Raw genomic sequence first — 25,329 nt, forward strand, 5'->3', positions numbered from 1 at the left:
AATGTTGATCTCTATTCACTAACACTGATAGAGAATCAATATGTGCCTATCTTGATGATCAAGCACATGACAAATTTACCTACCAGTATTAAGGTTTAAACTCCTTTAATGATTTATACTCTTCAGAAAAGGCCCAACATGCCTGCTGTAGCAGGTTACTGGTTCTCTTCAGAGTAGGTAAGGCAGGAAGTAAAGCAGTAAAAATTCCAGAAGGCTTGGATAATATTTGATAATTATTTAGGCCCTTATGTAAAAAGTTTGGTTTCACTAGGTGCTAATCTAAAATGGAAAGTCTATAATGAAACAATCAAGACGTTTTGAGTGTAAGCAAAATGTTGGACACAAAAATATACATACCCGATTTAGTTCCCTATGTACCGTCGGGCTGGTGACAGAGCCCCGCTGGAGGCATTCTCGTTGTCGTGGTGATGAGAAAATCCGCTCCTGTTGCCTCACTTGTCCCTCTAGAGCCTCTATTTTCTGATGACACTCACGCAATTCTACCTTCAACTTCTGACATTCATCTTCCTTGTATTTTCTTGGACTGCGTTGTATGTTAGCATCAGCAAGCTGCCGTTCCAAGGATGAAATTTTACATTTTGCCTCCAGCAAAGCATTGTCTGTATCAATCTTATCCTTACGTAGCCTTCGAACACTATTGCTCTCACTGCCTGGACTAAGACATGCCTTCACACGCATCTCCTCCAACAGCTTGTGGTACTCCTCACTTTTCAGCTTCTCCCTTTCCAGAGAGTTGTGCAGATCCTCCAGCTGCCTTGTAGAGTCCTTATCTTTCTGAGGACTATATGCTAACTTATCTGATTCACTTTTGTGTAATCTGGTCTCCAGCTGATTTACAGTGTTTGTCAATTCCTCAATTTGTTTTGTTTTTTGACTGACTTCAATCGCTAGTGTGTCAGAACAATCTTTCCCCTGAGCTAGTTCCTTGATTTTAGCTGCCTGTGAGTCAATGAGGCCCGACTTTTCCTCACATGCCTTCACCAGGGCTGTTAGTTTCTCCTCCTCCTGCTGAAGACGAACCTTACCTTGTTCACTCTGCTCCGTAATTTTGGCCTCCAGCTCTCTCACTTGTGTTCCTCTTTCACTATTCTGTGATGTGAGGTCAGCTACTTTTGCCATGGCAGTCTCAAGTTCTTTTTCAAGGTGTTGTACAGTCTGGTTACGTGATTCTAAATCTTGTTTTAAGGACTCCATTTCTGCAAGCTTTCCTTTAACTGTAGTCATTTCCCCTTCTATATCTGTCCTCTTTGTGACTTCCTGTTCATATTTCATCTTGGACTCCTCCTCTTGTTCCTGGATATATTTTGATTTTTCTGCGAGTTCCTTCTTGGCTCTCTGGTGTAGTGTCTGTATCATGTGTAAGGATGACTTGGCCTCGGCTAGCTCCATTTTCACGTGGGACAATTCTGCTGTTGCATCATTACAAGATCTTTTAGTCTCATTTTGGATATCTGCTATTAGATTTTTCACTTCCTCTAACTCTTTTTCTTTTCCGTGTAAAGTTTCCTGTAGACTTTCTACTTTCTGTTCCTGATCACACTTCTCAGTCATCAAAGTCTTTATCCTGGAGTCCATTACCTCCACTTGTCCTGAAAGTTTACTGATTTCTTCTGTTTGACTTTCCAATTTCTTTTCATCTTTTTCTCTCTCTGTTTTAAGATCACTTATTTTCTTCTCTTTATCATCCAATTCCTCACCAAGATGAAGGTTCTTTTTCTCTACAGTTTCTAGTTCACAAAGTTTTTGGACTTTATCCTCTACTTCCTTTTCAAGTTGTCCTTTTTCCTGATTCACATGTTCTAGTTCAGTAAGTCTCTGTCTTAGTTTAGTTAATTCATTTTCCATTTGTTCATTTTCATTTTTCACATTTTCTAGCTCAGTCAGTCTCTGTCTTAAGCTGGACAACTCAGTCTCGAGCTGTTCTGTTTTCTCATTTCCAATTTCCAATTCTGAAAGTCTCAGTGTTTTTCTTTCTAACTCATTCTCAAGCTGTTCCTTTTCATTTCTCAATGTTTCTAATTCTGAAAGTTTTTGTGATTTTTTCTCTAGCTCCTTTTCAAGTTGTCCGTTTTCTTGGTTCACATTTTCTAATTCAGTAAGCCTCTGCCTTAAACTGGTTAATTCATTTTCAAGTTGCTTTTTCTCCTGATTTACATTTTCTAGTTCACTAATTGTCAATCTAAGGCTACTCAATTCACTCTGAAATTGTTCTGCTTTCTCCTCTGCCATTTCCAATTCCAAAATTCTCTTTGATTTGACTTCCAGTTCATCCTGAATCTGTGTCAACTTCTGAGTAAGCATCTTATCACTTTTCCCTGAAGACTTCTCTATTTCTTTCCTCAGGGTTTTCAATGTGAATTCATTCTCATCCATCTCCTTCTGGTTCTGTTCATAAAGCTGATTGAGATCTTTAATGGCATGGTCCCTGTCTGCGATCTTTTTCTCCATCGTTTCTCTCATTTCTGTCATCTCTGCCCGTACACTGGTAAGTTCTGCTTGGAGACTGTCAATCTGGTTGGATTTGACGATGACACCTGTGTCCGCAGACGACCTGGTGTTAGACAATTCTGTGTTGAGTCTCTCTATTTCAGTGTCCTTGACCTTCACAGTCAGTTCTAGCTGGTCACACTGATGTTCAAGCCTCTCTATCATTGTCTTACTAGCTTTGCTGCCTTTCTTTGACATCTGTTTCATGTCAGCCTTGACCTTTCGTAGTTCACTTGATACATTCTCTAATTCCTGTCTGGATCGTTCCAGTTCCTCCGTCAGTCCATCACTATCCTGTTTCTCTGACTGTTCTTGTTTCTCACCTGTAAAGTACCACATCATTAACATTAGTCAGTGTTTAACATTGCAGATTTTCATGTAAAACATCTGACTTTGGGGTATATGTACAATCCACCTGAATTAGCTTTATCAATGAAAAAACACGATATATTTTATTGGGATTAGGCAAGAGTAGAAACAGAGGAAAACCAGAAAATGTTTGTAAGATATGAATGCTCCCATACCATAAAGAATCTGATCAGATGTAGATCTTATGATATTGAGGCAAATATGAACCAAAGCTGTTGAAATGTTCTCAGAACAGGACAGAAGGGATGTATGGACGAAGATAATACATTTTGTTCCCCTTCCCCTCCCCTCCACCACCCCAATAAATTGGTGAGGCATAATTGGCCATTTTTTAAACCAATAATCCAAGCATGCTTGTTTATAAACAATATTTAAGAGTACAATACATTTATCTTTATTTTCTTTTTTAAATAGATGTCAAACATTGCTCTTTTCTTTTTTTTATCCAAGAAAGCATGCCACCTTTTGATATTAATTGGTTGATCTCCGTGTTGAGCTCTGCCAGCTGTGTATTTCGATCTTCGACACATTTCTGTAGTTCCTCAACTTTAACTTGTAACTGATTAGCCTTTTCTTCTGCAGTTTTCTGATCCTCTATGATGTGTGACCGATCGATCTGGCTCTCGTCAAGCTGGAATTCTAGGTCCTTAATGTGCGAAGTCAGTTGTTGGGTCTTCTCCTGTTCTTTCTGCACAAATTAAAACAGGAGGCGTGTCAAGTAGTTTAAAAATGGAAACAAAAAAACAAGTCTAGCTGTCATCAAAAACTCAGAAACATGTGTACTTAGCTGTGTAAAATATCACATATGTTATGTTGAATAAACCATTGCCTCTTAACCCTTACTGCGATGTCATAAGATAACCTTGATTAAGACTCCCGATTCTCTCGACTCACCTTGATCGTCTCTTTGGCTACCGTGAACTCTCCTTGTAGTTTCTTGTGTTCCTTGAGAGTTGAAGTCAGTTCATTTTTTGTGGCCTCAGACTCATGTCTGATCTCCCTCATCCGTCGCTGTAGACTGGACATAGGGCTGCTTGGAGACAGGGCGCTCTGCTTCATATCCTCATTTACCTACAAAATATCATGCCAGCTCAGTCTTAATGTGGTAAGGATTTTGCTGTCGTATAGATATACAATTATGTCTGAAGTAGGTTCTATCTTAATTGCTGTCAGACTCAAGGTCAATTTTCCCTATGACCTTTCACCTATTTACCTATATAACAGATAAGGTCTCTTACGGTAAAGCTAAGTGTCATATTTTTGTCTGAATTCATCCAATGTTAACTATCTCTTGGACAAAATAATTGTAGTAAACCAGTTCACACACAATCCAGATACTTTTACTTAAACCAAATATTTTAAAGGTAGACTGTAGACCAGTCACAACTGAGATCCATAGATTTACTTTATGACCTTGACCCATGGTTTACCTTGACCTTGCTGGACAACTCTGCAAGTATATGGTCCTTTGCCTGGAGGTCAGCTGTTGTCTGGTTGACCATGTCTCGTAAACCAGTGTTGACTGTTTCTAACTCCTCAACTTTTTCTGTAAGAGTTTCCAACTCTTCCTCCTTGTTGACCAGTGATGTCTGGAGTGTGGCCATCTCCTCCTCCAGCCTCGCTATTTGAGCCGGGTAGTCTGCAGATTTCAATGTCTTCAGTTGCTCCTCAAGCTCCACTATCAAACCCTCAGCTCTGAGATTTTCTTCAACCTTTTAAAGTGTTTTCATTGATTAAATCAGAAATAATAAAAATCATGCTTGAACTTAAGATTGAGTATTGTTTATGGTCATCAGCCCAGCAGTAAACAATAGCCAAATACATGTACAGCAAATTAATTTACTTATAAAAACAAACAATAAACAGTTCTTTCACATCAGGATATCAAAATGTAGCCTAAACATTGTACATTAAATTAACCTTGAATGAAGTCCCCTCAGTAAAGTATATAGAAGTTATTTCGGTATAGTAAGTAGCTCTAGTCTCATCATCCTAAGGAAAACTACTACTTCCTACAGTTAATCCTAAATCCTTAAATTTGTCCGATGCCACCATTTTGTCAATGTGAGTCATTGTAATTGTACTCAACAAGCTTTAGAGGTTGCATACACTAAAACTCTATCAACTGAGCTATCAATGCCCCTTCAGTAGTGTTAACCAACCAATATTATTTCAATGTCCTGTAATAAGCCCATAACCAGACTTTGTGTAAGAGGTAACAGGTTAGCTCCCCGGGGTCCTGTAATACGCCCACACCCTGACTTTGTGTAAGAGGTAACATTTTGGTTCCCTGGTGTCCTGTAATAAGCCCACCCAGACTTTGTGTAAAAGGTAACATTTTTGCTCCATGAAGTCCTGTAAAAAGCCCACACCCAGACTTTGTGTAAGAGGTAACATTTTGGCTCGCTGGGGTCCTGTAATAAGCCCACACCCAGACTTTGTGTAAGAGGTAACATTTTGGCTCGCTGGGGTCCTGTAAAAAGCCCACACCCAGACTTTGTGTCAAAGGTAACATTTTGGCTCGCTGGGGTCCTGTAAAAAGCCCACACCCAGACTTTGTGTAAGAGGTAACATTTTGGCTCGCTGGGGTCCTGTAAAAAGCCCACACCCAGACTTTGTGTAAGAGGTAACATTTTGGCTCCCTGGTGTCCTGTAATAAGCCCACTCAGACTTTGTGTAAGAGGTAACATTTTGGTTCGCTGGGGGTAAGCCCACCCAGACTTTGTGTAAGAGGTAACAGCCCACACCCAGACTTTGTGTAAGAGGTAACATTTTTTGTGTAAAAAGCCCACACCCAGACTTTGTGTAAGAGGTAACATTTTGGCTCGCTGGGGTCCTGTAAAAAGCCCACACCCAGACTTTGTGTAAAAGGTAACATTTTTGCTCCATGAAGTCCTGTAAAAAGCCCACACTCAGACTTTGTGTAAGAGGTAACATTTTGGTTCCCTGGTGTCCTGTAATAAGCCCACCCAGACTTTGTGTAAAAGGTAACATTTTTGCTCCATGAAGTCCTGTAAAAAGCCCACACCCAGACTTTGTGTAAGAGGTAACATTTTGGCTCGCTGGGGTCCTGTAATAAGCCCACACCCAGACTTTGTGTAAGAGGTAACATTTTGGCTCGCTGGGGTCCTGTAAAAAGCCCACACCCAGACTTTGTGTAAAAGGTAACATTTTTGCTCCATGAAGTCCTGTAAAAAGCCCACACCCAGACTTTGTGTAAGAGGTAACATTTTGGCTCCCTGGTGTCCTGTAATAAGCCCACTCAGACTTTGTGTAAGAGGTAACATTTTGGCTCGCTGGGGTCCTGTAAAAAGCCCACACCCAGACTTTGTGTAAAAAGTAAAAGGTAAAATAATAGGATCCCTCAGCTTATTGAAGGATATAGTAATATGATATACGTGTATTACTGTTGTATCTCTGATATATATTTTACCTTAGAAGCCAGGTTTTGCTCCCGGTCCTCAAAACTGTTTTCTAGCTGTGCAACCTTGACCTTGAGTTGCTTAAGTTCCTCATTCTCTTCTGTGAGTCGAGATAGCTCGGCTCTAGTATCAGCATGGGCATCTTTTTCCTGGCCAAGTTGTTGGTCCAAGTCCTCACTCACAGCCCTGCATCAACAGGCAATAATTTATAACTCAGTGAACAGGACAGTACACAAGGAATGGATCTGCACTGGATCACAACACACAGTAACAATTCCACTACTACAGTAACAACCAATAGGATAAAAAAAAGTATTTTAATTAATTTACATAGCAGTAGGTATGACAAGGACAAAAGAAAACTGATCTTCAAGGCAAATCATGACTAAGATTTTAATTTTGTCCACTTACCTGGCCGTCTCTAGTGCCTGCTGAAGCTCCAGTGTGACAGCTGAGTTTTTGTCTAGTTCAGCTTGTAATTCCTTCAACTGGACAGACAACTTATGGTGAAATGCGTCTTCTTCTGCTCCTTTCTTCCTTGGAGATGAATCACACGCAGCCTTCATCACACTCGAATTGGATTTCAGCTCTGAAATCTGCAAAATATGCACAAAAACCTCAGATCAGATAGAATTTGTTCAAACAGAGTAGAATTTGCAATCACTTGGTATAAACCATTTGATGTGGGCCGCAACCTGCATAACACGGACTATGTTCACCTGTTGTTTGAGTGTAGAGATCTCAGGTTTGTAGCTGTTGATCAGGGCCACACTTCTGTATACACTACAAACTATATTTACCTGTTGTTTGAGTGTAGAGATCTCAGGTTTGTAGCTGTTGATCAGGGCCACACTTCTGTATACACTACAAACTATATTTACCTGTTGTTTGAGTGTAGAGATCTCAGCTTCGCAGCTGTTGATCAGGGCCCCACTTCTGTATACACTACAAACTATATTTACCTGTTGCTTGAGTGTAGAGATCTCAGCTTTGTAGCCATTGATCAAGGCCCCACTCCTGCATACACTACAGACTATATTTACTTGTTGATTGAGTGTAGAGATCTCAGCTTTGTAGCCATTGATCAAGGCCCCACTCCTGCATACACTACAGACTATATTTACTTGTTGATTGAGTGTAGAGATCTCAGCTTTGTAGCCATTGATCAAGGCCCCACTCCTGCATACACTACAGACTATATTTACTTGTTGATTGAGTGTAGAGATCTCAGCTTTGTAGCCGTTGATCAAGGCCCCACTCCTGCATACACTACAGACTATATTTACCTGTTGTCTGAGTGTAGAGATCTCAGCTTTGTAGCTGTTGATCAAGGCATCACTCCTGCATACACTACAGACTATATTTACCTGTTGTTTGAGTGTAGAGATCTCAGCTTTGTAGCTGTTGATCAGGGCCCCACTTCTGTATACACTACAAACTATATTTACCTGTTGTCTGAGTGTAGAGATCTCAGCTTTGCAGCTGTTGATCAGGGCCACACTTCTGTATACACTACAAACTATATTTACCTGTTGTTTGAGTGTAGAGATCTCAGCTTTGCAGCTGTTGATCAGGGCCACACTTCTGTATACACTACAAACTATATTTACCTGTTGTTTGAGTGTAGAGATCTCAGCTTTGCAGCTGTTGATCAGGGCCCCACTTCTGTATACACTACAAACTATATTTACCTGTTGTCTGAGTGTAGAGATCTCAGCTTTGTAGCTGTTGATCAAGGCCCCACTCCTGTATACACTACAGACTATATTTACTTGTTGATTGAGTGTAGAGATCTCAGCTTTGTAGCCATTGATCAAGGCCCCACTCCTGCATACACTACAGACTATATTTACCTGTTGTCTGAGTGTAGAGATCTCAGCTTTGTAGCTGTTGATCAAGGCCCCACTCCTGCATACACTACAGACTATATTTACCTGTTGTTTGAGTGTAGAGATCTCAGCTTTGTAGCCGTTGATCAATGCCTGTTCCTGCTTTATGCTGTCCTCCTCTGCTCGTTGACATCGTGACTTCCACACACGCACCTCTTCTTCCTTCTGTTTGACTGTCTGCTCCAGGAACCCGACACATCCCTGGACTGTGGTCAGCTCCTCTGTAATATCATGGTGTACATATCTATCCACTAACAATTTCTAGAAATCAAGTTATATCCAATAATTTGGTACTATTTACAAATACAACAGCAATTTCTTAAAGTATATGTCATTCTTGGAAAGCAGATTTATAATCATTAGTTTGTAGTTAAACATAAAAAATTTTAGGCATCAAAACAAATTTATCATCTATTATACGGTTTCATTCATTCCTTGGCACTGCACTAGTCCTGTATCATATTTCTGGGAATCTTTATGGGGTTCATATTTCTTTTGACTGTACATTCGTTATTTTCTAACAAGTCACATAAAAAGCTGGTATTGATGATTAATATTGACTGAATATCACTTTGGTTCTGTCAATGTCCCAACATTGACTTTTCTTCACAATGTTTCTTCTTTTCCTACATTGCTCTTTTCATGTTGATACTGATGCCTTTCTGATGATAACTACAATATTTTACCAACTTAAAGATGATACAGAAGAATTTTAGCTTGAGAAACAATATTTCTGAGCTGACAAACACAAAGTTTGACAAATGTAAGCAGTATCTTTCGCCGACAGTTGATGTGCTCTAATGTCACACGAAAAGGTGTGAATGATCCGTCCACCCTGCTAACCTTCCTTGTGTATGTAAAGCTTGACATTATTGAAGTGACGTTAGTAAATTGTAGGTGTGACAATGAATTTTAGCTTGAGAAACAATATTTCTGAGCTGACAAACACAAAGTTTGACAAATGTAAGCAGTATCTTTCGCCGACAGTTGATGTGCTCTAATGTCACACGAAAAGGTGTCACCCTGCTAACCTTCCTTGTGTATGTAAAGCTTGACATTATTGAAGTGACGTTAGTAAATTGTAGGTGTGATGTCAATGAATTTTAGCTTGAGAAACAATATTTCTGAGCTGACAAACACAAAGTTTGACAAATGTAAGCAGTATCTTTCGCCGACAGTTGATGTGCTCTAATGTCACACGAAAAGGTGTGAATGATCCGTCCACGCTGCTAACCTTCCTTGTGTATGTAAAGCTTGACATTATTGAAGTGACGTTAGTAAATTGTAGGTGTGATGTCAATGAATTTTAGCTTGAGAAACAATATTTCTGAGCTGACAAACACAAAGTTTGACAAATGTAAGCAGTATCTTTCGCCGACAGTTGATGTGCTCTCATGTCACACGAAAAGGTGTGAATGATCCGTCCACCCTGCTAACCTTCCTTGTGTATGTAAAGCTTGACATTATTGAAGTGACCTCAGTAAATTCTAGGTGTGAATGACCCGTCCACTTTACTAACCTTTGTTGTGTATGTAATGCTTGACATTATTGAAGTGACATTAGTAAATTGTAGGTGTGATGTCATTGAATTGTTGCCATGACATCAATTGTTATGTGAGGATAAGACGAAGAAATATCACATCTCTTAATGTGTCGATTAATAGACTCTTTAACTCCTTTGGGGATGAGATAGGTGGATCTCAAACCATAGGGAGGATGATAAAGTTACAAACACAAGGCTTGATGAGTGTTTGCAACATAATAATCATACCCAGAGTGTTGAGATCCCCTACCTTGCCAATAAGGACGTGAATAATTATTTTTGATCTTGTATACCTACACAGGTCAACTCTATTTGCATAAGTCAAGTACCCTCTCCAGGAACTACAACAGTGATATATCATCCCTATAGGGGTAATCATTCACCATCCAACAAGAGATATGCTTCAGACAGAGAATCTCATTTCAAGTTTTATGTCATTCCTGACAACAGAAAATTATCCTTTTGTCTTGAATCCTATCAAATACTTGTCCAAAACACATTTTTAATCATTTCCTTTCAACATTATATTTAATGGTTTCATGACATCAAGTCTTTCAATATTTTGTTCTGCAATCTAAGGAAAGTCCAATCTTTCATTTATTTTTCTGTCATTTGCATGCTTTCCCTGTAAAATTCTAAAGTAAAATGAGAGATTTTAGACACTAGTACATTCACCTCAAAGATCTCAAATAGAAAGGAAACTTACTATGTTCTGAATACTGTCTCTTATTGAAACAGATAACGTTATAAAAAAAATCATAAACTGTTTGCGTGCAAAATGACAGATACTGAACATCTGATTTTCGTTTGTCCTTGAGTGCAGTTCTGTATTTAGTCACATTACTCACCAAATCGGCGAACAGAAATAATGCCCAGACTTTGGGGATAATGCCTTGGGTATGAAAAAATTGTGTGGCTTTAATAATCTCAAGGTTTTGTACTCAAATTATAGCAAAATAAAGTGTGAAAATTCGAATGGTAAAAGTCTGGGCATTATCAGTGATTCTGTGAGGACTGGCAGACCCCTCCCCAGGACTGGGAACTCATACAGCACTCACCTGTAACGAGACACAAACACACCTACAGCAAATCACAAAAGCACAGCAGTTTTTGATGCAAAAGAACTTTTGGAAGAAATACATCTAGAATTTTTATAAAATAAAAATTGAATTATCATTATTTTTAACATTACATGGCAAAAGATGATAATTGAATGGTTATAGTTCAAAGTTACCTGCAACATTGACTTACAAAAACAAAGATACAACTGAAAAATTACAAATACTGACAAACAGTTGAAGGTGGTATTTGTCAATATGTATCTGTTTACAGGTGAGTATGAGGGACAGATAGGGGTTGATTGTTCTGCCAGAATTACACAGAATCACCTGCATTAACTTCCACACAACACAAACCATTAATCATAGATAACAAGTTTTTATTAGAAAACATATTTACTTCAAAATGTTCAGAGGTTGTTTTATGTGATTTTAAAAGAGCAGATTTGACCATGATTACACTTGTTGTGTACAATTCAAATCACAAATACATAAACACATACAGGATATTGGGCCTTCACAGAAGGATCATGAGAGACATTTTTGAAGAACAAATTTATGAAATAAAGCAAATAAATGACAAAAATACCATTATATTGATTGGAGCATAAATAAAAACAATGGCCTGGTTAAGCCGTGTTAATGTCAAGTTAGTATTTTGGGAGGGTCAATTTCTATTTATCTTTTCAAACACAATCCAGCATTCGAGTCACCTAATACCGTTAGTGTGACTTGCAAGGCTAAGACTGTCTGTACCACAATCACCTGACTCCATAGAAAGCTAACATACATAATCTTATAACAGTGTCACAAACATCATCGATCTATACATATTTGTTGAAACTATATCACATATCATACCTAATCACTGTCTAACATCACAGCCTCGCCCATTCTATCTACAGTTCCATGAAGTTTCATGGTATTTATACCAAGCACTCTTATTTGTCTCTGGTATTGATAAAAAAGATATGTAAAGTCAACTTAACATTTAAATTTCTTGACTGGTAACTCACAATCAGAAAAACATATCAAAATCTAGGAAATTTCAAAGTCCAAGAAACCATGATTTTAAATACACAAAAATGTTTGACTTTAATGGGTTACCTGATGTTATTGAACTAATTTCTGTGTAGTCTGGATCATTTTTATAACACACTTCATACAACTGTTTAGCATTAAATTGATTATATCACACACATGAATTCTACATCATCATTTAGTGCAGTTCCAAAAGAACATCTACTTCACGTTCGAACTCATTAAAGGTTTTATTGAATGGTGCTAGTTTACACATACAATTAGTAATTTACAGTGAAGAAAGAAACCCAACTTACGAATTAATATTGCAGTCCTATAACCAGGCAGATATTTCTTCACTGGAATAGACTATACGTCCAGCAAGTAAATGTTAGTGTATCAATTCCTTTCATAAACTGTCTATCCATGAAATAACTATCGCCAGAACTTAGAAGCAGGTTCAGTATTTGCTCCTACTATTTCTAGTAGTCAAGACTTAACTTGTTTGCTTAATGACAACACAGACTGGTTAGTTTCTCAGTTTCCTGAGAAACCACCATGGGAGGGAATGTCTATCACACACCTTTGATCTTTGCCTGAGGTTGTGTAGGTCAACACACTACCGACTGAGCTATCGTGATCCCCTCACAAGATTTTATACAATAGTAATGTACATAATGGCAGGATTGGATAGAAAACTGTGTCTTATTTCCTCTACTACTGCTGGGAATTACTTCCAAACAATGACTAATCAGTGGTTTCTGAAAAAATTCAATCCTTGATGAAATTGATCTATACATCACTTATCATTACCATGTCTACAGTGCCATTTATACTCTTACCACATTCACTGATGATTTACTGTTTGTACTCAAAAGTAAAACATTCATAAAAAGATTAGGTGGCATTGTCTTTTTATCACATAAAAAATTAATTAAAAGAAACTCAAAATGGACCAGCAAGAAACATTCAGATTAAAACCAACCAGCTGATATATCTAATACCTGTGGGTCTGTATCAGAACTAGCATCAATATGTTATATAAAAATCTATGTGACATAAAATTCAATGAACCATTTGATGTAAATCTTGAGCTGAACCAAGGCAGATGGTAAGAATGTCACACAATGACATTACAATGAAAGAAAAGGTGCCAGCCCTTGAAAGACATCTGTGTTTCTGATTTCTGTTCACAGGTCCAGTTTCTAGGTTTTCAGTGATATTACAAGTAGAGGAATTCAAGGTTCTCATTGTAATAAATTTCGTAACTAGCAACCACCCAGTGTTCTGTATCACACAATGAATTCTGACCATTAGAATCGTTTGCTCCTCAAGTTGTACTTTTTCCCTGATGTCCGTCGCCGAGTTTCCCTGCTACCACTAAGGCGATGCTTTTTTAAACTTACTCTACGCCTTTTGCTTAGACTGGTGTCTTTATCCTCTGTAAGTTTCCGTTTGCTTCTCTGATGAGGTCCTCTAGAGTTCTCTTTCTCAGGTCCTAGGATGTTTTTCATACACTCACGGCCTCGTGTTGGATCTTTGGCAGGTGAGTTGCGCAGCCTTAGAAGGCTGGTGCGAGTGTGGTGGGCTAGGATTTTGTTCTGGAGAGGTGTAACTATCAGCTGTAAGACTCGCTTGCTGGGTTTAAGTTTTGATATTAGTCCTGCAGTGGGTTTCAAAATAATGTTGTTATCATCACTAGTGCTGGCCTCATTCTCCATACAGGAGAACAGAGGGGGTGTTTTGCTTACTCTGGAACTATAAGATCTGACTTTTAAATTAGGAAATTTTCCCTTTGTACCTTGTATTTTGACCTTTTCCTCATTTTGGGTGGCAGCATTATCCTCCTGTTGTGTGAGGCGTCTGTCTGCAGTTTGAAGGGCAAGTTGACTCTCCTTCAGTGCCTCCTCCAACTCGGCTATCGTTTTACCCTGTAACCAGTCAAAATACAATCTGATCTCTCTGCACAATCAACTGTGATGTTTCTTCCTAGAACATATTTCACAATGTCTTGCCCATCCCATTTTGTTAGTATGGAAATTTTAAGCAAAATACAAAAATTAATGACTCCCTTCTCTTAAATTTTATCATTGTAATAATATGTAAACCATAGATATGTGGCTGTGATATTTTAACATCAACTCATTAAAATAAAAACGGGATGAAAATTATGTAAATTCTTCAATTCTCAAAATTCAATTGAATATGTCACTTTTACACCAGAAATGTCACTCTTCTCAAGGAGAAAGAGGAAAACCAGACATTTTACAGGACTTGTTCCAATATGGCTGTACACTAAATCTGAAGCGAATAAGTCAAAAAGACTTTGTAATCAATTTTTTCAAAATCTGAAGCTTTTGTCCGAAACGCACATCAAAAACAAAATCCATGTGATCTATTTTGTGGGTTCAGATGTCAATATTACCATTTTTTATTAACCCTTGTTTGATTGGAATAGCACTTGTACTAAGTGAAAAGTGAATGACGACATGGCCGTCAGAAAGTAAACCCAATCTCACTTTCCCAAGTGAGAAACAAATCACCATTGTTTTACTTCTATTTTAGTTTCTATGTTCTAAGCTGTCAATGGATTTGCATCAGTAGTGAAGTAGCTTGTTTCTATGTTTATGGATATCTTCTGATGTATCCAACACAGTTCTGACTATATCAATATGTATTCAAGACAAAAGGATAATAATGTGGATAGAGGATATCTAATAGTGTCTTCAGTAATAACAAAGATACTTCACAAGCGTGTCTAATATTTTAGTATCTTTCACCAATTTACAATTCTATCTATTACATTTTCACAAGCAAAATAGCCAAATTACTGGCATGTTTAGAACAAATATAAAACAAGGAAGCTGACTAGGCTTTTCATGGATACTACTCACTCACTTCGCAGTATGCAACAAAATATAGTCTGTCAGCTGACTTTCATGGAAATTAACATTTACCATGGAAATGAAGGTCATGTCATAAATAATCAACACCTTCAGTTGTCTGGTTTGGTGTTTTTTGTACCGGGCTTTATGATTTGACAATTTTTTCAAATGATTTGTGTTCTCTCTTTTAATTGCTATAAATCTGCAAAAGTGTTATTTTTCTCTAGTGTAAAATAACACTTTTATACATGAGATAGTTCTCTATGTTTCACTGGCAAAATGATATCAACAATTATTTCTAAAGGTTGATGTCAACAATTAAATGAAAATATCACCTGTTCTTTTACTTTGGCCTTGTGATCTGAAATGAGGTTGTTTAAACGGGAAAGTTCCGTCTCCTTCTCAGCAAATGTCTCTCCTGCTTCCTCCAACATCTCATTCAGCTTATAGATCTCCTCGTCCTACAATAATATCACTCATCTATAAACAGTACATAGGGGATGTTCTAAGGCAGAATACCATACCAAAAATATCACCCATCTATAAACAGTACATAGGGGATGTTCTAAGGCAGAATACCATACCAAAAATATCACCCATCTATAAACAGTACATAGGTGATGCTCTAAGGCAGAATATCATACATATATTTCTGATGCAAATAACCATATTTTTAACAAGAAATCTTCACTCTTGTTACTTTGCAAATCTTAACACACTAAGTGAGGTAAACTGACCATTCTTTCCTGTGAATATATTTACTGCTAAGCTAGAGATATTTTATGCATGAATTGCATCAGATTCATATCCATGGTTGTATGCAATATTTTCAGCATAAAATCTTCCAGACATGCGATCATGCATAACAGCATATGTTTGAAGGTATATTTCCAATATACATGATAGAGGATACATTTCTATTATTTCCATTTGCTCAAAACAAAGAAAACTTGACCAGCTATCCAGTTTGTATCTTTTAAGTTCGGGGCACAGTCATTACACTAAGAGAGAAGAAGCACCATACATATATTTTGTAGAACTAAGTCCTACTTTGTCATTGATTCTAATGAATTTTTTTAATTGCCCTATGTCATTGATTCTAAAGAAATGTTTAATTGCCCTACTTTGTCATTGATTCTAAAGAAATTTTTAATTGCCCTAACTTGTCACTGATTCCAAAGACATTTTTTAATTGATAACAATTCCATTTCAACTTTCAAAGCTATCACTCATTATTAAGGGAATTTCTTGGACACAAGACAGAAATTTTGATACCTGTAAAACCTTGACTTTACAATCATACCTACCTTCTCTGTGATAGTCGCCCGAAGCTCCTTCAGTTGATGAGACATCGCCTCAACCAGTGACGTCTGGTCATCTTTACTGTCCTCCTTAAATTCCTAAAAGTAAACTTGTGTTAATTAAGAGTGTTATGTTATCAACATTCCAGGCACTGAAGTAAATGACATTTAAAATGGAATTCAATTCTTCATCCCACTCTATTCCAGTGATTTTATACACTTTTTTTAAAAAAAAAAAAAAAAAAAAACGAAACAAAAGCAAACAAAAAATTACAAAATGTTCAAAAAACAAGCTGATGTAAACTAGAATAAGGACACAATCATGACTGCACACACTGGACCATTTCTCAACTCCCTGAGAAACACAACGAAGCATAAAACCATATCCCCCTTGAATTTTTGACTCAACAACATACCAACTGAGCTATCACAGCCCTTTGTAAAGATAAGAATACTTTTCAGTCACTAAACATTTCTTTACATGTGATATGAGTTAATTTCAGTCTACCACACTGAGATTCCGAGTTTTCTCCATCTTACCTGCTGTTTCAGCTCTCTGACCTGTTTCTGAAGTTCAGATATCTCTTTCTCCTTTTCCTATAAAAAGAATTAAGAATTTATTTCCTTTCAGTGCCATGTGCGATGTAACATAAACTTGCAATTTTAAGTTAAATAAAATTTCTCCTTCCCTGCTCTACCAACACTGATATATAGCTGAACAATGTTTATCTGACTACTGGCCTACACCAACTTAATCGCTTGTAAGTCAATTTATCTATCTAGAAACACTGGTAAATATGGCCTACACCAACTTAATCGCTTGTAAGTCAATTTATCTGTTCTAGAAACACCAGTAAATAGCTGGATAATATTTATCTGGCCGCTGACGTACCTCAACTTTGACCTTCTCTTGATGAAGGAGAATACTGGATACCCACTCATCGTCATCGTCCTCCATACGCTGACTTTGTTTACCCTTTCTGACCGACTTCTTTTCTTCTTTATAAGCATCAGTTAAGACTTTAATTCTCCTCTCCATGGTCTCCTCGGCTAGCTCTTCTGTCCATCGAATTCGCTCCCTACAAAATATAACACAATTGTGAGGATCACTGCTCAGTCATTTCACTCCTACACAAAGCACTGTGGGGCAATTTTTTTTTAAATCTTTAACATTTTTTTTCATATGAAGCTTTCAAAAATAGTCACCACAAAAACTAAATTAAACATGGAATAGCATTAAGATGTTGTCCCATGAAGACCATGGTATGATAAAATCTGACAAGATTTTGTATAAATGTCTGTTTAAATAATATAGCTCCTACACAACTATTAGAAAACCAAGAAAGAATATGACCAGCACAGTCCTCTGATACTGTAAACTAGGAAGCTTTCACTTGTTGATAATTCTTTACCTCATGTAAAATTCGCCACAGAAAACAACACTGTATATTTCATGTTTTGTGAAGAAAGTATTGCTACATTCTTAAAATTGCCCTCCTTTTTAGGATGGAAATGAAGGAAGTTTACATATTCACCTGCACTCATTCTCAATAGCAACAAACTGTTTCATCATTTCCTGGCAGACTTCCTCACGAATACGACCTTCCTGGTGCAGTTTTTCTTTCCGGAGTCCACGGATCTCCTTTTCCATCTCCTCAATCACCTGCACTAGTTCCTGTTAACAATAAGGTAGTAATCTATAGGTAAATCTATCAATTCAAGGAGCAGGCAGCACTGCCTAAAGTTATATCCTCACTACTCTAAAATCTACAAAATCGAGTTTCTATATAAAATCAACAGAAGCCTGGGTCTGGATCAATTAGGAAAAACATAACCAAATATTCAAATATTGTTGAAGATTTGACAAATTTTTTATAGCTTTAATGTTTTTTCTCTCTCACCATGTTGGGAAAATGTATTTTTTAGTTTATATAGGAAACAGAATGTTGTTGGCTGTAAAACTAGGGGGTGGGGTGGTAGAAATCACTATGACTGTGGGTACATTAGTTTTTCTAGCCCTTAACATCACAAAATTTGTGTTCCATTTAACTGAGGAAAGTCACAATACACAAACATGTAAACCATTCAAACCAGGATTATCCCTACACAGAGACTATGTACCCAGAGACTATGTATTCTCACTTCTGTCTGTACTAGTGGAAGCCATGTCCAGGGGACCATACCCAGCACATATAGAGTAAACATACCGCCACTTCATCTGTCTCCCCCAAGTTATCCTCCTCATCCTCTGGGAGGGGCAGTTTCTCTGCTGTGTAGAGTTGTCCTTCAATCATAATATAAAAAACTGATAATATCACACAGTACAATGTTTGTAACACCAAATGAATAGTGGCTTTTTATTCAAATTGTAGATTCTCTATGATATACTGCATTGCCTGAATAAGTAAATACGAAGCTGGTATTTGATGTATAAAAATCAGTTTATGAATTAAAAAGAGTACATGATGTTCCTAGTAACATGTTATCTTACACAGATAACTTTATATCTCTGAGTTGAATGTTACCTTTTCTGATCAAGATCTCAAAACAAGAATAATCTTCACCAAGCTCTTGAGGTAGACATTTTCTGTCCAAATGACAATATAATCTATTATGTAAAAGGTGCTGACACATACCAGGAGTTGCCCAGGCAATAGATGGTGCTCTGACTGACTCAACAGGCGGAGGTACAGATATCGTCAGTAACTTTGGCCGTGGTGGTGGGTCTGGCTTCTGTGCAACAACCACCTGTAAAATGTTCAAGTCCTAAACAGTTTAGCCAAACTTTATACCAGATAATTACAAATTATGGTCCTTTTCTCAATGCTAATAACTGATATTTAAAAACTTGACACATGTAAGAAAATAAAAAGGGTAAACTAGACCTGTATGTTCAATTTATCAATCACCAAACTACTATGAACATCGAAGAGGTTCCCTCCTAATTTCAATACAGAGACTTAAACATTATCAATTTTCTCACACATTTCGTTCTTATTTTCATAATCATATCATGCAAAGTATAATTGTCCAATTCTATTTAAACTTAATGTGAATATAATTGATTAATTCATCATCCCTCCTTCCAATCTTTACGATACAAGTATTTGTTAATATTCCTTTTTTTCTGTAATATCAGACTCAGTGCCACAATAAGAGAGACAGAAATATTTAAGAAAAGCAGAACTATCACATAAAGCTATGGCCAAGAACTTGAACACATTAAGTGTTTCATCAAACATTCTATGATGATGAGCAAAGTTTAGAAACAAATACCTACACCAAGAAAACAAAAACAAACCTGTTTAGCTATGGCTGAGAACTTGAACACATGTAGTGTTTCATCAAACATGCTTGCACACTGATTGACATTCACGATCATGGCTGCCTTTCCCCTACCAGAAAAAAAATTCTGAAACAGTCGTGTCAGCTTGCTGTCACGGAACGGTATGATCTTTGACTTCTCTCTGTCAACAAAAAACATAAATGTCACACAATAACTAAAATTCCATGATGTTATACTTTTTGCAAAGCAGGAACAATTTCATGAAGGCTTGACTCTCCTACTCAGCTAAGTTCCTTTACCAGAACCAGGTATTATGTTGTACCTCATTGTAATACCTAACAATTTATTCTGCCTATTTATCACATCATCCTTACTTACTTGTGATGCTGGTTGTAACGTAGCATTTCTATACACCGACCCAGGGTCATCAGAGACGTGTTAATGTTTCCAGCTTCCTTCAAACGCTCCCCATTACTTTGTGTTTTTGAATATCGCTCTGAGCCAGCCAGATCACACAGAGATAGCCTGAAAAGAGTAACATGTTTACTTAAATATCATAAACTAGGATATACAACAGCAGGGCTCTCACATCCCATTTCAGGACTGGGGCCGATATGTTTGGCCCCAAATCTGGCAGATCGAGAGCCCTGAACGGTGCCAAACAAGTTCACCAATAGTTAATTATGATAATAAGGGCATAAAAAAGGAAGGAAACAAAAAAAGCTTTAAGAGATTTGCAACAATTGGAAGGAGATTTTTTAATTTCCTCTACCAAATTTTGATATAATTTATGTTTTTCTGAAGTAAGATGCAAAACATCTGTTTTTTTTATATTTATATACTGATAGATAGATACATACATGCTAACTCTGGCAACATGGGGGTCATCCACATCCATCACACGTACAATTTTGATGTTAAAGATACAGTGGCTGTAACACAAAACATATGAATCCAACATAAAGAGAAATTCTATAACTGTGTCATATAACTTCTTATTGCTGTGGAGGATACAGCTTTAGCTTAAACAATTCCATATATGTCTTCAAAAGATATGAAATTTTCTATTTTACTGAGTAGTAATCTCGTTACAAATTTCATTCGGATCTAACCACTGTAAACTTTTCTTATAAACAAAATTAAATTGGTGTTTTAGTATGGTGAGACTGATACTAACCTTCGAGATGACTGATGGTTAAGTTTGGTACATGCTGTACGCAGATTTTGTTTACCAATGGTTAATAATTTGTATGCCTCGTCTGCAGACGTTACATGGATTTCCTTTAGTCCTGTGGAAAGTTTACATATTAGGACACAGAAATATTTTGATGCCTTAGACATGTGACACACAGCCACATACAGGGACACTAAAACTCAATATCAATAACTGACTCTCTTATAAACCTCACGTACTTCATAATTCTTTTAAGCTTTTGTATTGTACAAATGTCATTAGTGCTTTAGTAATTTATACACATAAATAAAACATTGAAGATACAGCATATTGTGAACCTTAATTTTATATAATAAGATGCAGACTTTCAGTATTTAATCATCATGCTTCACCTTTGATATAAGGGCTTCCTTTTTTGTCATCACTTAGTCTAAGGACAGGTCTTCGCACATTCTTCTTCTTTGGGATGGACACCAAAAGGTCAAAGATCTGTTCATTGTATATTTCTGCAAACGAGACCCAGATGGAGAACCTGATGCTTCCTTGGTCCTCCACACTGACAGCCGTCTCTTCTCGCACACGGTCCTCAATCTCACTCAGCAGATCCTCAGGCTCGATGGAGGCTATCACACAAACAATAGATTCCAGTCACTGATATAGCATGGATGACATTTCAATCATATTTTGGTTCTTTTCAACTGAGACAGAAATAATCATTACAATTGCTGAATAATTGACAATGGAAATTCAAGGATCAATATAAAAAATGGATCTGGAAATTTTGAAATAGCTTATAACCCAACAAAATCAAACACTGTCTATACAAAAGAAGCAGTATCAGACTGAAAATAATCACACTGTTATCACCTTCAGTCCGACCATTCCTACCTTTCTGTCTCTCTGAGTTAGCATAAGACACATTAGAACTCTCGGAGCATGTTGTTGTATTAGTTAAATCTGAAGCATCCTCTCCAAGTAAGCTCATCACATCCGGCTCCTGTGACATCAGCAATGATTGGGTTAGGTCAGAAACAAGCACATCAGAAGCAAACAGTTACACTTATCAAAACAAAAATCTAAATAACTTTGACAATTTAATTAACTTTTTTTTGAAGGGAAGGTCTCATGAAAACAGTCCAAGGAGGTCAGTCAACATTTCCTATCACTTTTTCTTTAACCTTTTTTATGCTACCCTGTTTCTCAAGTTATTTCATTTTCTTAAAATTATTTCACTACAATAAAAATGACATATATGGTTAACATTATTTTCTCTTTTCGATATGTTTTTTGGGGCTTAATGTTTTCATGACTGAAATACAAAGAGTGAATATCAAAGTATTATATCATTATAATAATTTCATAAAATTGCTTCGATCAATCTATAGCTCTTGACGATAGTTAAACTGATGGACAACACATTTGTTCTAGTGCCTTGATTCCCTAAATTCAAGTATTGCCATCATGCAAAAAATGTAAACTTACATCATCATTGCTCATTTTCAGAGTTTTTTCTTTAAACTTTTTCTCCGCCTCTTCCTCAACACTAGACAGTTTCATCACATCTGTGAACATGTTGGGTTTGAGTTTCATCCCGTCCACCTGTTTACCACTGATGCTGTTAAACAAGACATCCAAGGCTCGCGGCAAGACACCCGCATCACTTGGCTCACCTAAAATACAATATGTGTTACTCAGTCTTACATGTTTGTATATATATTGTTTTATTTACAAGCTTGACATCAAGTACAAATATATTGACAAACCATCAATGGATATGCATCTGTTGTAAAGTTCAATGTTGATTCATATCGCAATTTTCAGATGAGCTTTGATAAGTGACACAAGAAAAACTAAAAAATAGATATTCCTAAGCTTAACATCAAATCACATCATTTGTTACTGGTATTTATACTAACCTTGAATTGTGTATGTTTTCCCAGAGCTTGTAACGCCATATGTGAAGACAAGACAGTTCTGACCACTGATAAAGTCTTTGACCAGGCCTAGCATAGTCTGATCGAACAAATCCTTCTGACTTGTTGTCTCTGAGAAGATTTTGGAGAATGTGAACTTGTGTGTGGTTTTGCCAAGACCGTGGGTACAGTTTTTGTAGGTGTGAGAATCCTTAGGGGCATGGGTTAATACATGGTTGTCATCCTCAATCTCCACACAGCTCTACAACAGTTCATATTTATAACATAAAACAGCAGCAGTGGTGGAATTTCTTTATAGCAGCTAAAAAAATCAGACTTACCAGTACTGTATGTTGATGTTAAAATCTGTGTCAATATTTCCCAATCACAGTATGACAGACTATCACAGTATGATACATTTGAATGACTTAATATGAAATCAATATACATGCAAGTCAAAAACCTGATAGGATATCAAAAGAAATCAAATATGTATTACTAGATGTGTGTAGTCTTTGTTGATATGACACATCATCTTCAAGACATAAATATTATGCAGCGACTCATATGCAAATCAGAATGTGAAGGTATAGACTTTGAACTATGGGGTAAATATGTACCAAATTAGATATTGCCCAGGGAGTTTAAAAGCCTTTAACTTCACACTTACAGACTTTAAACAATCTACTCAGATTGGTCAGAATACTTTCTATAGTTTTATCTGAATTAGAAATACAAAAAAAAATTCCTTTATTTCTCATAATCTTTTTAATGTACAGATGTGGGATAGGCCAATCTACATTCAGTTTTTCTATCAGCAATTTTATATATACATCTCGAGTTGATTCCAGGCTGATCGAACGTCAAAAATAATATGGATTAAATTGGGTGTGACACTATATAATTAATTTCTACTTGTTGTTTTAGATTATGCTATATTAGCATGTATTCAGTCAATTTTTACTCTTTGCCATATTGGCATATATGTATATTGGATTTTCCTGTCTTTTAACTATCGTTTATTTATGCTGCATGAGCTTTTTTGTCACACAAGTTTTATTAGCCATCAGTGTTTGTAAAGTTGTCTGTGGTATGTTTTAATTTTTACAGTGTTAATTTGTTTTGTGTAAATATATCTTTATAGATATAATCATAGCTCTACAGAGCTAATGTTTTATTCTTCAAAAACACGACCCTAAATTAAAAAAAGGTACTGAAAACTATCGTCAATTTTGAAATTTACATGTATCATAAATGTTGTCAAGAGTGTCTGGTGGAAATTGTATTAAATGAGTTCGAGAGATGTGCATTCTTTACTTTAAGAGATGATATTCTGCACTGACAAAATTCTGAATCAATCAATCAAGGATTGGTGCACATATCCAACGCGATGTAACTTAGGGAAGGGATGGAGTTGGGGAGGAGTGGGAGATCCGCTATAACTACACTGCAGGATGATCCAATATACTTGCCAACATCGAATAAAACGTCAAGTAAGAAAAAAAAGCATTGTTAATGTTTGGAATTATTTGTTAAATTAAAATTCTGGTTTCAAAAGCAATGTTTACCTGGTTTTCCTGTCTGTTTTGTTCATCTTCTGAGAAGGGCCTAACTCGTAAATACACTTTCATGTGTTCCTCTCCAACATTCAAATTTGTTTCATTGCTGCTTGTTTTAGAGAAATCTGTTAATAAATTTCTGCGAGGATCTTTGAAGAATACATCCTCGTCTTCTTCTGTTTCATCCGAGTCCATTATGCCTGTGTCAGTGGCGATCGAATCGTAATGTTTACGGGCAGCCATGTTGGTGGTTCTTGATCATTTTCAATTTGCCCGCTTTATGTTTGAAAACAACCAATCAACGAGCTCGTAACAGCACCAGCAAAACAAGGGAGATAAATCTGTCCCGTAAACAAAATTATCTGTTTAACTTTCACCGTGATGTGCAAAGACGACATTTATTTAATGAAGGATTTGTTTATTTAACTTGAAATATAAATTATGATGACTCTTTTATTCAATGTTTATCGTTTGATATCAGTTGCATCAACATTATGATATAGTTTACTGTTTGAAAACAACCATTTAATATATTAGAGGTCCGGATCATCACTATATATATGCTTACAGTTTACCATAGAGGACGGAAAAATATGTCTTTCTTTTTTGAAACCTTTTAGTAAAAAAAAACAACAGTTTTGTTTTTATCTTTTTTTTATGATGCTTCGATGTAATTTGATACAACAAGATGATAAGTACATAAATACAGCCGGACATAAAGACACAGAACAGGGGCAAATGAGCCAAGGATAATAAACCACGTGTTCCGGAAGAGTAATCATCACTGCCCCACCGATGGCACCCACCATGCGAGTCTATCTGATCCAAGTAATGTCAAGCTCTCCAAAATTAACCGCGGAAAAAAAACCACTATTAACAAAATCTTTCTCAAGTTCAATCTTCATGATATGTAACGAGAAAGATTCAAAAGGACAATGCTGAAATTGTACACGAAAAACAAGACCACGCGTTCCAGAAAGCAAAATGTCTTTTATTTCATCATTGACGACACCGGTAATGTCTCATTATTGGGATCATAATAGCCTTATACCTTTCCTTGTCTTTACCAACCTGCATCGTCCATCCGTCAGCTGTCGGTAGAACAAGTCTTATGACACCGAAAGTAGGGAAGCAGGATTATAAGACATGAAAAAAGGACAATCGGAGATGATTTTACTGGCACATTTTGGGACCGTTATTTCTCCATTTTATTGTAAATCAAAATAATGTGTCTATTTACAATTGGGTATGCATATGTAACAAACGTTCTGAAAAACATAGCTTAAGACTATAGAGCAGAAATCGAAACAGGGACATCAGGAAAAGACAGACCTACTCTGGAGGGGAAAATCGAGTCCGGTGAAGGACGTAAGTAAATAAAACTTCAATAAACTTCTCATCA

The 25,329-nt window shown here is 36.7% G+C and overlaps 1 protein-coding gene across 1 annotated transcript in view; it reads right to left on the reverse strand.

Annotated features, from left to right (window-relative positions):
* The window catches only part of LOC132557884 (kinesin-like protein KIF20B), a 33,693-nt gene extending 9,523 nt beyond the window's left edge, over positions 1-24,170 (reverse strand). Inside the window, exons 1-25 of the mRNA XM_060222412.1 lie at positions 23,937-24,170; positions 22,372-22,630; positions 21,938-22,125; positions 21,312-21,452; positions 20,848-21,067; positions 20,459-20,570; positions 20,142-20,213; positions 19,660-19,806; positions 19,297-19,462; positions 18,632-18,743; positions 18,203-18,279; positions 17,531-17,670; positions 16,888-17,074; positions 16,536-16,592; positions 16,002-16,094; positions 15,030-15,155; positions 13,216-13,740; positions 8,153-8,449; positions 6,711-6,895; positions 6,311-6,485; positions 4,308-4,589; positions 3,772-3,948; positions 3,340-3,565; positions 562-2,831; positions 358-441 (exon numbers count right to left, since the gene is read on the reverse strand). Of these exons, the coding sequence (XP_060078395.1) occupies positions 358-441; positions 562-2,831; positions 3,340-3,565; positions 3,772-3,948; positions 4,308-4,589; positions 6,311-6,485; positions 6,711-6,895; positions 8,153-8,449; positions 13,216-13,740; positions 15,030-15,155; positions 16,002-16,094; positions 16,536-16,592; positions 16,888-17,074; positions 17,531-17,670; positions 18,203-18,279; positions 18,632-18,743; positions 19,297-19,462; positions 19,660-19,806; positions 20,142-20,213; positions 20,459-20,570; positions 20,848-21,067; positions 21,312-21,452; positions 21,938-22,125; positions 22,372-22,630; positions 23,937-24,170 (6,552 nt within the window). The remainder of the gene's footprint in view (positions 1-357; positions 442-561; positions 2,832-3,339; positions 3,566-3,771; positions 3,949-4,307; positions 4,590-6,310; positions 6,486-6,710; positions 6,896-8,152; positions 8,450-13,215; positions 13,741-15,029; positions 15,156-16,001; positions 16,095-16,535; positions 16,593-16,887; positions 17,075-17,530; positions 17,671-18,202; positions 18,280-18,631; positions 18,744-19,296; positions 19,463-19,659; positions 19,807-20,141; positions 20,214-20,458; positions 20,571-20,847; positions 21,068-21,311; positions 21,453-21,937; positions 22,126-22,371; positions 22,631-23,936) is intronic.
* Between the last annotated feature and the right edge of the window lie 1,159 nt (positions 24,171-25,329).

The sequence above is a fragment of the Ylistrum balloti genome, unplaced genomic scaffold (assembly GCF_031769215.1).
Source record: "Ylistrum balloti isolate Yb309-2 unplaced genomic scaffold, AGI_CSIRO_Ybal_v1 Utg369656, whole genome shotgun sequence".
Taxonomy (NCBI): Eukaryota; Metazoa; Mollusca; class Bivalvia; order Pectinida; family Pectinidae; genus Ylistrum; species Ylistrum balloti.